The sequence below is a fragment of the Sander vitreus genome, chromosome 6 (genome assembly GCF_031162955.1).
Source record: "Sander vitreus isolate 19-12246 chromosome 6, sanVit1, whole genome shotgun sequence".
NCBI classification, from domain to species: domain Eukaryota; kingdom Metazoa; phylum Chordata; class Actinopteri; order Perciformes; family Percidae; genus Sander; species Sander vitreus.
The window spans coordinates 6787440-6801175 of NC_135860.1; the positions used below are offsets into that span (position 1 = coordinate 6787440).

General features: G+C 39.5%; 1 protein-coding gene across 2 annotated transcripts in view; it reads right to left on the reverse strand.

The window, feature by feature from the left end:
- Positions 1-13736, reverse strand: part of ntrk1 (neurotrophic tyrosine kinase, receptor, type 1) — a 34977-nt gene that overhangs the window by 4848 nt on the left and 16393 nt on the right. The window contains exons 8-16 of one of the 2 annotated variants that reach the window (XM_078252239.1): positions 13148-13480; positions 11480-11497; positions 11292-11350; positions 11094-11196; positions 8990-9145; positions 8495-8625; positions 7484-7656; positions 4195-4435; positions 623-781 (exon numbers count right to left, since the gene is read on the reverse strand). In XM_078252239.1, the coding sequence (XP_078108365.1) occupies positions 623-781; positions 4195-4435; positions 7484-7656; positions 8495-8625; positions 8990-9145; positions 11094-11196; positions 11292-11350; positions 11480-11497; positions 13148-13480 (1373 nt within the window). The remainder of the gene's footprint in view (positions 1-622; positions 782-4194; positions 4436-7483; positions 7657-8494; positions 8626-8989; positions 9146-11093; positions 11197-11291; positions 11351-11479; positions 11498-13147; positions 13481-13736) is intronic. The other variant, XM_078252238.1, reaches the window with a different exon arrangement.

The following is a 13736-nucleotide window of genomic DNA, read 5'->3' on the forward strand; positions in this document are numbered from 1 at the left end:
GTTTACGTTTAATTACTAATGTTAACTAGCATTTTAGTTAGCAATAATTAGCCTGTGTCCATGTTATCTCCTTACATATACCTACACTCTCCATCTCTGCAAGATTGGGAATGATTGAGATTTCTCTTGGCACAGCTACCAGAAAACTTCCAACTTTCAGACAGGTTGCTCACGTCACATTTACGTCGTTTCTCTCAGTTGGAGGCTGCGCAGTAACGCTCAGCGCTCACCGGAAAAGTGCTTCTAATGGCCTTCACTGGTCTCCGTCCAGAGCAACAGGATCTGTTGGTCTATTCTTATATACTGTCTATGGTTACCTCCCTCCTTTCCTTGTGTATATTAGTCTTGGTGTTCTCTTGTGTCTGGCTCGGATTGTCTGTGCTTGGGTCTGGTTCTCAGTGTATCTTCATAGTTTCCTCCAGTGTTTTGTCTTTCTGGGGTTCCTGAATTTTTTTTTTGTTGCCTGTCTGTGGGTAGCTAGATACCGGTAAGTGAGAAAATGTCTTTTTGTAATTGACCCTTTAAATGAGACATGTTTGTGTGGGTGTTAAATAAAAGGTAAATTAAAATGATTCCTGGCAATAATAAACTAATTGGTGATAAACTTTCCGACCCAACCCACCTCACTGTTGGACAGCTGGTACCAGGGCTGTTTGCCGTAGGTGAAGATCTCCCAGAGGACAACACCGAAGCTCCAGATGTCGCTCTCCGTGGTGAACTTCCTGTACATGATGCTCTCCGGGGGCATCCAGCGGATTGGCAGCATCGTACGTCCGCCCACCTGAGGAGGGAGACGAGGCAATGTATGTAATGTTTCATCATTGTTGCATAATGGAAGTCTCAAGGTGAACATGTTTGTTGATGGAATATCATCTTTTAGTAACAGACTTTTTTTAAGCAAATCTCAAATAGATTCCTGTTCAGTTTTATAACTAGCAGCTTGAAATCAATGTGAGGTAGACAATCTGGACAACACGTGTTTAACATCCAAAATAACTTAACCCTTGTGTTTTCCTCGGGTGAAATTTCACCTGTTTTTAAAGTATCAGAAACATGGGTTTCTTTCTACTAAATTAACAGGTTCCATAAAATGTTACACACAGATACAATTAATGATCACTTTAATGAATTTTGGGTGTTTTATTAAATTTTATAGCATCTGAGAAAAATGTTTAAATGGTTTCAAAACAGAATCCTGACTAAGCTTTAACATAACTGTGATCCACTCAACATCCTCTGATATTAACTGTCAAAATAATTCATAATTTCTGCTTTTGTAACCCAAAAAGTAGGTATGATTTTCCAACAAGTGTGTTTATTAATTTTCAGAAAATAATCACACTACAACAAATAATACAGGTGCAAATCAGAACTGTCACAGTAAGGCTCATCTTCAATAAAATAAACATAAACATGACAGGGCTGTAACATGCGATATTTGGCACAGTAAGTCAGCATAAGTCATCCTTAAGAATCATCGGTGGTCAAAATGTTAACTTATCCCGACGCTATCCCGAAGAGAAAAGCACTTCAAATTAAATTAAGCAAAGACAAACAGACGCATACTAAATACATAGCAATACTCATTTGTTGATGGTTGACACACACGGAGAGCATGCCTCCAATGCTTTCCTCCCCTCTAAGAACACCATAAAGGATCTCCACATATTGTCAAAGACGAGATATTTACCCTTTAACGTAAAAGTGAGTTTTTCCAGTGCAAGACAGTCTGACAGTCCTGCAAGCCAGACATTAACACTTGGTTTGATAGTGGATTTCCAAGATTTGGCTAGGGTATATTTAGCTTGTAAGATGCAGAAAGTAATCATAGATTTATTTGCCTTGCTGAGATTATGATTTACTGGAAAAATGCCAAAGATACACAGTTTGGCATCTAATAATAGCTTTATACCTGTGACATGCAAAATCATATCCATTACTTCCCTCCAAAAAGCCTGGATTTGTGGGCAGTCCCATAGGCAGTGATATAATGTGCCCTTTTTACCACATTTGTAGCACGTGTCTGGATTATTGGGGCTGAATTTATTTAGCTGAGTTGGTGTTACATATGTTCTCATTATCCACTTATACTGAAGTAATTTAAAATGGGTATTTATTGTTTGAGATTTTAAGCAAATCTTCTGCCATTCCTCAGTTGAGATTGCAGAGTTTAAATCCTCACACCAAGCCAATCTCTTACTCTCTGAGGAAACCTTTGATCCATCCATGATTATTGCATAAAAACTTGACATAAATCCCCTCTTAGGGTGTTGATTTGTTGCTATTTCTTCTATACAGCTTAGAGTAGGTAGAGATAAAGATTTCTGTATCTTAAATATATAGCTTCTTATCTGCAGGTATTTAAAAAAATGTTGTGGTTGGATGTCATACTTTTGCCTCAAATCTTCAAACGACATGAGAATGTTATTGTTAAATAAATCAGCAATTTTACTTAGGCCTTTGTTTACCCAAATTTTGAAGCCCATATCATGTTTGCCAGGTGTAAAAGCACTGTTACCCCAGATTGGTGTAAATTGAGATAACACAGGTAACTCACCAGTATGTTTATGAACCTCATACCATACCATAATCGAGTTTTTAACAAAGGGATTATGTGTTAATGTCTTTAATCCTTTTAAGTTAGCTGAATATAAATATAATGAATTGAGTGATAGAGGGGATGTCATGCTTCTTTCCAAAGAAAGAGGCAGTAGTAAGTTGGGCAGCCCAATAATACCATTGGAGGTTTGGGAGTTTCAAGCCTCCTCTATCATAGAGCAAAGCATAAAGCAAAGATAAGCGAAGTCTAGCCCGTCTGTTGTTCCAAATGAAATTACAGAACATGCTTTTCATCTTTGAAAAAAAATGAGTAGGAGGACCAAGAGGAATGGAATGAAAAAGGTAGAGAAATTTTGGAAGAACATTCATTTTAAGTATATTGATACGCCCTATCATGGAAATTGGTAACATGGACCATCTATTAATAGATTCAGAAACCAACTCTATTACTGGAGTATAATTTGCCTCTACTAAATCGTCAATTTTAGGGGTAATTCTAATACCAAGATAAATGAAGCTATCTCTAACTATTTTGAATGGTGTTTGAACCGGGGGATTTACTCTTTCAGAATGCTTAAGGAAAAAAATAGCAGATTTGCCTTCATTCATTTTGTAACCGGAAAGCTTACTAAAAGAAGTAATGGCATTAAATAAGTGATGTAGTGACTGTGACTGTAGTCACTGTAGTGAAATCACAATATCATCCGCAAATAAGCCTATTTTGTTGTCAATCTCATTTACTTTAATGCTGGTAATATTCTGATTACTCCTAATGGCAATAGCCAAGGGCTCAATTGCCATCACAAACAGAAGAGGTGAAAGGGGACAACCTTGGCGTGTGCCTCTCGAAAGTTTGAAAGGTTCGGATATAATATCGTTAGTTAATACTGATGCGACCGAGTTGTTATACAAAACTTTAATCCAATTAGAAAAATAATTACCAAAGCCAAAATGTGCAAGTACTTCGTGGAGATATCGATGCTCAACTCGATCAAACGCTTTCTCTGCGTCCAACGAGAGAGGATGTTCTGTTTTCGCATAAATAATATTGAGAACCCTGCGGACACAGTGGAAAGCTTGACGTCCCCTAACAAATCCATTTTGGTCTGGATCAGAAAGAGAAGGCAGGTATCTTTCAAGCCTTCGTGCCAATATTTTAGCAATTATTTTAGCATCAGAATTAATCAATGAAATTGGTCGATAGGATTCACATTTTGTTGCTGATTTTCCAGGTTTCAGTATCAGAATTATGAGTGCATTACGCAAGGATAGTGGAAGTTTGCCAGAATTAAGGCTTTCAACAAACATATCTAACAGTGGTGATAAAAGCTTATTCTTAAAAATTTTTATAATAGGCAGCCCATCTGGGCCAGGGGCCTTTCCCCCTAAAAAGTAGGTATGATTTAATTTAAATTAAGTTTATTGACCATGAATAAACAAATCTTTGAAAAAAGTGACAAACATTTTAAAATAAATCGTCAAAAGCAAAACTATTCTCAAGGCCAGACAACATTAGGGCTGAGTAGAAAAATAATTGGAATGGGATGAACTGATCATTTTGAGAACATCTTAGTCAAGTTTTCATCTCCAGAAAACAAAACTTAAGTCTTGTTTATATCTTTTCCAGCCACTTACCCGATAATAATCTGTACTGTAGATGTCTCGGGACATGCCAAAGTCTCCAATTTTGACTACCAGGCCCTCCCCCACCAGACAGTTGCGGGTTGCCAGGTCACGGTGGACGAAGTGCAGCGACGCCAGGTACACCATACCTGAGGCGATCTGGGCGGCGATGTGGAGCATCTGAGGCAGAGTGAGCTCACCCAGCGGGGGCATCTTCGACTCCTCCAGGATACGAGCATCAGGGCCGTGAGCTCTACAGGTGACACACGAGGAACATGTGAGTGTTTTTGGATCAAGGCTGCTTTTTAATGGCATTTCTGCTTTGTTAACATGTTACATGTAACAGTTAACATGGTAATATGTGAGATGAGAAGGAGGGGGGGGCGGGCATTAGATCCAGGCAATGGTGGAAGAAGTATTTAGAGCTTTACTTTAGTAAAAGTACTAATACAACAAAATCAAAATACTACAATAAGAGTCCTGCATTCAAAATCCTACTTGGGTAAAAGTAGAGAATCAGCAAAATGTACTTCAAGTATCGAAAGTCAAAGTACAAAATGGCAACTGTGAGTGATGTATTATATATCAGAGGGGTGAGAGAAAATAAAATGCTGGCTTTTGATTTCGATGATTGAAATTGAAAGCTCATTTTAAGAATCTAAATCGTGACCCCCTAGAATATACGCCCTAGTGTAAACTACTAGTAATATTTCCCTTTTGACATGTAGTGGAGTAGAAGTATAGTATAGAGTAAATTACCTCAAAATCGTACTTTAGTACAGTACTTTAATTTCCACCAGTGGACCCAGAGTGTAGCAGTTACACCCTGACAGTTTTTATTTCTGCCAACAGCCACTGCGAGGATGGTCTGGTCAAGCAACATTTGCATTAGATTATTAAATTGTTTCAAGGTAACCAATCTGGATTTTGCTTATTTTATTTTTCAGTGTACACAAAAACATTGCCAACTTCTTGTTTTATTTTAGTTAACTTGGTTAATGGCACAGATGCCACTGCAAAGAATATACACTATATCTTAAGTAAGCAGTAGTCTTATATTTGCATGTAAAATCTAGTTCTACTTTAAAACTTTTTAAGTGAGCCCTTTTTGAATGAGGATTCGGCTTGTATATAATTTGCAATTTCTGAAGTTTCATTGCTTTTTCAAAACTACTTTTGAGGCCAAAGGTTTTTTATTTTATCCATTTAAGCTTATCACCACTTGTAGATGACAGAATATTTTCCTTTATTGGTTTTCCTTTCTGCACCGGAGCTGAACTCCTGACCACTGTATTTCCATTTGTAAAGAACAGAACATTCTGGCCTTTGCTATTCTTCTCTGTTTCTATTGGCTGCTCGGATTACTTAAATGCTGGGTTTGGGCTCCCAGTATTTTGGTAACTATGGCATCAACCTTGGGTGACCTGAAGGACAATGACCTCAGCATGCAATCTGCAGATTGAACATTTCTGACATGTATGAGCTCTTGAGAGCATTACAGACGTGGTCGGCGTGACCACACCATAATAAAGCCATTTAACATGATGGTTGATAGACACAGAAACATAAGGCTTGTAATACGCCTACAATTGATTTGCAATAATGCAATTCGGAGATGCAGAGCACATTGACTCTCGGTTGTTCTTGTGGATCATAAACGCCCACTCTCACGTCAAACTCCGGCCTAAATGAGCAAATCACAGATGATGTCTCCATCCATCCTAATATCTCTCCTCTCCACTTTGTCCCCTCCTTACAAAGGAAGTTGTCTATACAATCACTATTAGTTTAAAAGGCAGGTGGCAGGGTGGGAAAGCAGCTGCATTGTGGGGGCCCTCAGACATTTCACCCATTCTGTCTGCTGGAAATGCGATTTTCCATCCGTTGGTGAACATATATATCAGGCAAAGTCTGTGTGCACGCATGTGTGGGTTGTGTATTTTCATTCCCAATCTGTCTCCTGTGGAGGACACCTGGCAGACAGCATCAACTGCACCTGCTCTAATAGTTTTGTCAGATGGTTTCCCAGGTGCAAAGTGAGCTCTAATAGGTCAAGATGTCTCAGTCCTCAGTGACTCCTTTAGCTCCCTCCTGACATTTCTTAACTTTTTAGATTACAATTGTGATAACAAAGTGATTCAAATAACACATTTTAAAATTCTTCATCACCACGTTACAAAACAAACTTTACTTAAGTGCTGATTATTAACTGTGTCCATCAGTATTCAAATAACATCCTGCAACATTTGAAATTCACTTTATTTGCTGTTATTATGTGAGGACATCTTGTAAATATGCATTTGCCCCGTGCCTTGACATGTTGTGAATCCAATTTGCACCAAATGAGACCTTCATGGGATGCAACAAGATTTTCTGATTTAACAAAGCAAACTGGTCTTCCATACAACCCTCGTTTTCTGTGACAGGTAATGTAAGGGGGGAGGGGGGAGGGTGTATTAAGATGGCTGAAATTAAGACGAGTTTGGGTCGCTTTAGCAAAAGACAGTGGGCAAATTATCAAGGACATGTCAAACTTACAGGATATCTCTATGTCCCCAGATAATCTAAGCTTTTGGCAAATAGGACTTGAAAGTGCAGAGACAGAGGAAAAGCAGCAAAATCAAAATGTTAGTCTATACAGTAAACACTTCCACAGCTGTCTTTCATGCATTTCTATTAAAACACACAGAATCCACAGAGGTCAGCTCAGTGGGTTTAACCTTAAGCACACATCAGGTTTGTCTGCTGCTGTAGCTGCACTGCTGCCAATTACAGTATGTAGGACAGATGCAGAATTTGGTGGTTAAATGCTTTGCTCAAACACACAAAAAGTTGTTGTTGAAGGAAGGGAGGAAGATGTGAAGTGGCTTAATGGAGAGAGGAAGATGTGAAGTGGTTTAATGGAGATCACTGAAAGGCCAAACGGGCAGATTTAGACAATAGACCTTTTTCACAGACCATCACAAAATCCAGAAGCCCAAGCAAAGAAATTGCTTGTTATGTTTGACCAAACATTTATAAGACTCAGGAAAAAATATCAAATATTCTCATTTGCAAAGCTAGAAACTGAATATTTGGCAAATAATGAAGTTATAAATTCATTTGTTTGTCGTATTTTCAGCTCTAGTGTAAATAATAAACTTGAACGATGGCTTCATTCCCCATTTTGGTGCGGACTCACCTTGAGCATGTACTTCAGTTTCTAACCCGCTTCCTGACCATATGAATATTTAGTTCAGCAGGGAAGGACAGTTGTGGGAACTGAACTTGCCATCATGCGCAGGTTTGCTACGGTACATACCTAAGAAATCGGTTGAGGTCTCCGTGCCTCATGTATTCGAACACCATAGCCAGCGGCTCTCCGTCTGTACAGACGCCGTAGAATCGTACAATGTGCTGGTGTTGGAGCACCGTCAGCAGCTCGGCCTCCCTCTGGAAGTCCTGCCGGGTCGACTCGTTGGCATCCTTTAGAGTCTGTGACCAAACAAGGGGCGTGAATTTACATGAAGATGCTGATTATTGGGCTTAAAGTGAAAGTAACTCTTTAAATCAACTGCACTAAAAGCAACCAACAGTGTCAAGTGTAATAAAAGGCAATTGTGTGATAGAAAAATTAAAGTAAACATGCTGTTACAGAGGATTTGTGTGTAGTACTGAGAAGCATTGTGCCCAGAATTCCTTGCTACGGCCCTGGCACACATCTGATTAATGGGATGATAAATCTGAGCGGAGCCAGATTCATTGTCTTGTTTTATTATTTGCTGTGGTTAGCATTAACCTGCTGTGTATTAAACCACCTGACAGACATCTCACTCTGAAACCAGCGGATGTTATTTCAGTGCATGGAGGATTTAAGTGCAGTGTATATATATATTTACCTTTAGGCTTGTTGGTGTAGTATCAAGCCACTTTTTTGAGTACTAACAAGTTTTGAGTATTTATTTCTTGGGCATTTTTGCCTTTTTTAGATGGTGAACAGCAGAGAGCTGATGTGCAACAATGGTCCCAAGCTGAACCCTCCAAAATCTTACTTGTTCTAAGTAAAGTACTGATTGTTGCAGTTCATACAGACAAAAGTGGTCGCTACTACGCATTCTTATGTCTCAGCATATTGTTTGTAATTTGAAAGAGCACTATGTGATGGTGCTCCGCCACCCTGTGTGACTATACTGAATAAAAACATTTGATCGCAAAAAAAAGTGGTCGCTACTAAAATATAGCATTTTTTTAATTGTCTTTTGTTTTATGTTTAGAGGGAATAAAACATTAATAGAAAGTGTTGTTGAGATAGTGAAAGTATACATTCTCTCACCTTGATGGCGACCAACATCTTGTTGCTGTCGCGGCTGAGGTTGGCGCACTCTGCCAGATAGACTTTGCCAAACGCTCCTTCACCCAGCTCCCACTTCAACACAATGTCCTGCCGTTTAATATGCTGGACACCTGATCATAAAATACAGAAACGGTTTGAAAATCTGGGTGAAATGATGTCTTGTTTGAACCAAAAGTGAACTATATTGGCCTCAAGATTTCACCACTTTATTTTAATTTACATTGTAGTCCCTTATGAAATCCATGTTGTGCCTATTGTAATGGCAGACAAAAACAAGTATTACAAACATTAATGGAAGAAAAAAGACGGACAGTGGCCAAAACCTCCTAGACAAAAAAGTGTTTGGTGTAAATAATAACACCAACAATCAAGACACTGAAATTGTATTACGTTCGGGGGGGGGATAAACATAAGTGTGGATTCAGTAACACACCGTCAAAAATCACAAAAGTAGAAACAAGCAATAACACTCACACATGTCTTTCTCTTTGATGATGCCGCAGAAGTATTGTGGATTCTCTACAAAACTGGATAAACCAGAGTCTTCATCTGAGGAAGGTGGGCTCGTTCCAAAGTTCATGAAACGAAGTGACACAGCCAGGTCATCCTCAGTGCCCAAAACTGATGAACCTAATGAAACGGGGAGGGATGCAAACAAGCAACACTGAAAGATATGTAACACCTAATCAGCCTCCAACTACTTGTGATTGCATCGACAATCAAAAGAAAATTCAGAACTCATTTCTTCCCTTCGAGGAATCGGCGTTCTCCACTACCAACTTGGCTGTTTGTTGGTGCCATGGTGACAGATGATGACAAGCTCTAATAACCACCATCATCAACCATGAAGCAATCAGGACACATTGAAATGAAAAAAGGGGACGGAAGCTTGAATGGTTAGCAACCTCTGACTACAGTGCGTATTAAAAGCCAAACAAGTGGGGCCCAAATTGTAAAACCCCACTCAGCAAGGCAAACCACAGAACCCCTAGAGTCCAACAAATGGAACAACAAAGAGAGCACAGAAGCGATGGAGGGAAAGAAAGAGGGAGCAAGGTCCACTTAGGCAATCAGGTCCACTTAGGCACTGAGAGCGAGAAGAGTACAGATGTGTGTGTGTATGTGTGTGTGTGTGTGTGTGTGTGTGTGTGTGTGTGTGGGGGGGGGGGGGTCAGAGTGGAACTATATCACGTGTAGCTGTTCCTCCATCCATCCATCTTCTTTAATGGCCCTCACCACGTGGCGGTGGCCAAGGGCGGTTTCTGCCGCCATTCTCATGCAATAATTAAGGCACTTTAGTCTGGCCGACACAGCGGCTGCCTGTGTGCAAAGTTAGAGCTCAGTGGAAATCCTATATTATTCAGTCTCTCCTGTGCATTACCTTCTGAGAGCCTGACAGAACCATCTGCGATTTGAAACAATAATTTAGCAGAACGTTTGATTATGGCTAATTCCAGGCTTCAGATTGGGGTTCTGGACTCAGACAATGTCATCTACTGGGTTTGATTCCTTTTATCAGGCTAGTGCAGCAGGGCAATATATAAGAGAATTGGAAGTTGAATTATATGAGTGATACGGAAAGCCAGATCACATCAGTCATTCTCTGCAATAATGTCTTTTGTTGTTTGAAAGAAGTCTTGATGCCACAGGTGGACATGGTTCCTAATGCAGTTTGACTTGCTGATCATATGCATTATATGATACCACTCTCATGTCTGTGTGTTAACGATTAGAGCTGGAACTTGGCGTAGATTAGCTTAGCACAAAAATAGTTACAGCAAGTAGCTGCCTGTAAAACAGCTTGTCACTTTTACATTTCTGTTTTTGAACAGATTAATCCAACAAGATGCAACGTGTTAACCTCATGTTGGAGGTGCCGGTTGACAGATGTTTTAACTTTAGACAGAGCCAGGCTAGAGGTTCCCCCCTGCTTCCAGTCTTTGTGCAAGCTAAGCTAATAGACTCCTGTCTCTAGATCTGTAGTTACTGCTATGGTAAAATAATCGTATACAAGATTGATTTTAATCTGTGATCATCAGAGTGTGTCAGGTATTATGTTTAGACTACGGTACACTTAGATAATGAGCCAATGTGTTAACGTCCATATGTTGTTGCTTTACACACTCTGGGAGTTCTTTAAAAGGCATAGTTCAACATTTTTGGAAAATATTCGCTCTTTTGCCAAGAGTGACAATAAAAGATTGATACTACTCTCATGTCTATACACTAGATATGAAACTAGAGCCAGCAGCTGCTGCTTAGCATAGCATAACATAAAAACAACAAGTTGTGATTTTATGGTGAACCAAGCGCCGGGACCTCCTTAAATCACAACTTTTTTAACGCATTCAACTTCTGAGACAACCTTTAGGTGCTGGTAGGTTGATTGTCTTACCCTGTGGACAGAGCCACACTAGCAGTTTCTGGCTCTTGCTTCATATTTAGCGTACAGACATGAGAGTGGTATCAATCTTACATTCAGCAAGAAAGGGAATAAGCCATCATGTCAAACTATTCCTTCAATCAACTAGCGGCCACATTATGCATGCAGTAAATGAAATAATGTGTTTCAACTTACGGTGAATACCAAACTTGGAATGCTGGCCACACTTGTTAATAACCAAAATCATGATGAGAAGGAAAGTGCAGGCAAACAACGCAAGACCCACAGCCACAGACACCTGTTCAAACAAAGAGAGATTTGCAGTCACACTCACTAACATCATTGATAGTCATTACATATTTGCATTGGAAATGATGCTACCCACAGACATACCACAAACACTCGACTCTCAGCGTTCTCTGTGACGTCCATGTCTGATTTGTCTGTAGGAACTGAGGGGCAGGAATGAGTTTAGTTACAGAAACATGAGTCAAGACAGACTTCACATCAACTCTATGCAATGTTGAGGAGACATGCAACATGCAAAGATGATTTTTAGAAGAGTAAAAAATCAATCTTACTTGGATCAACATCAAGGACTAGCATGAGGGGAAAGAAGAACACAAACACATTAATGGATACACATATCAGAGAACCAAAGCTGCAACCTGTGATATTCAAGTGAAGACTATGTTGGAACACCCAAGAATGTTGATCTTGTGCACGATGCAGCTAACCATCTGTGTATACATAATGTAAATTATTCCTAAGAAGCTTACTTTATTACTGCAATGTCTGGTATCTAGTGTGCTCCTCTTAACTTCTACAGAACAGACCTCTATGTACATATATTAAATTCAATCATGCGCCTTGTACAGCCTATAGCGATATATATTTATTTTACTTGCACTAGTGAAGTGTGGTGTAAATAGCGTATAAATTGTTACAAGTAGATTACTGTTACTTATTACAGTGTGAAATGTGCAACATGTGTGGCTGCAGTGGGTGAGGTTGGGTTCAGGTTAGGTAGTCTCACATTGCCTGAACTATCTCCACAGCGCTGTGTCAGTGCTAGAGTATGGTCTGGCTACACTGCATATCTAACCCTAACCCTTGTTTGTATTTCTTTAAACCAATCCCTGGATGCAGTGACAGTGCCCTTGCAAAATAGATAGTGGAAGGGGAGGGGCATCTCTCTGTCAGTCATGCTCCGGATTTCAGGCTTTATCCCAACAATGTACATTTGTTGGGTTTGCCAATGTTATGTTGTGTTGTGTGTAATTAATGATATAGTTGCACTAATTTAAAGCATTTCAACATGCATCAGCTTGGAACTGTGAAACACACTGTGATTGTAATATTTGCTGGCTGGCTGGAGAGAGCTGAAGCGTACATTAACATCATGACAAATCAATAAAAATAACTTTGTTTCTGGATTGGTGATGGTAAATTCAATGCATGGAACCAGAACTGAAGGTTAATTAGCTTTTGGAACCTTTCTGATCTGCTTTTATTAGTAAAATAATATTTTGCTAGACGTTGAATGTTTTGTAAATATAAATACAGTCAACACAGTTTGTGTTGAAACCAGTTTGTTTGGTATTAATGCCATTCGATACAACTCCATAGTCACAATCTAGAAATGTATAGAACTATGTAAAAAACGTATTAGACTAAAACAGTAGTGCATACACACATCCACACTTATTTAATTGATTTTTAACGCACAATATGACATTTAGATGTGAATATTTATGTTTTTCACTTGAGTAGGCACAGATTAGAAACTGGTGTTTAAGTAATTAGTAGGTAATGATTGTTAGTTTTATGCCACTCAGCGGCTGATTTAATCAAACGACTAATGAAGAAAGCGGTCAGTGTGTTCATTCACAGATCTCTGAGAGCTAATCATTACATAATTACACGTTTTGATAACTTATAATTATCTACTATATAGTCCTTGATGCAGACTTGTTCAGGAACTACAGTACTTATCAGTGATTCATTAATTTGTCGTTTCTGATTTGTTCCTCATTCATTGCTTTGTAACGACTCAGTATTTTGAGGGCCGTGTTGAAAGATGTTGCAGATAAATCAAGACATGGTTTCAACACTGGACCAAGCAGTGTTAAAATCATAAGATACTCAGATAGATTCCTCTTTTAGCCGCCCTAATGGCCTCCTCTGCTCCTTATGGGATGCTGCTCGGAAAAAACATTCTGCAGCTCCAAACTGTTTCAGGAACTCACCTGGAATTATCCCCTCAGGATCAAGCGGGTCGAAGGGGTTGACCATAAACATCCCAGTGGCTGTGGCCTCATCCCTTCCCAGTTTGTTCTGCGCGATCAGAGTGTAGAAGCCGTTGTTGATGTGTGTGGGCTTGTTGAGGAAGAGACATCCGTGTTTCACTGATCCGTCACCCGAGTCAGGGATGAGCTGGGTGTATGTGTACCTGCTCTCTTTGAGTTCGTTGCCGTTGTACTGCCAGGTGATGACTGGTTCAGGATTTCCATCTACAGCAAAGGGGAAACACCAGTGGTGCTGCTGCACGGGATCCCTTAGGAAGAGGATTTTGACTGGAACTGTTGGGAGATGACAGTTTTGGGATTTCAGGTAGAGAAGTAGGATATTGGGAAAGTGAAAGTTTTTCTTTCACTTTCACAGTGAAAGAATTCTTGTAAATTGGGTTTTGGGGTTGGTAGGACAAAAATAAGACGTTTTTAATCTTTTAAAAGACATCACGTTCGGCTCTAGGAAACTGTCAAAATCTTTCCACCATTTTTTGAGATTACATAAACCAATTGATTGAGATATATAATATAATCTGCAGATTAATTG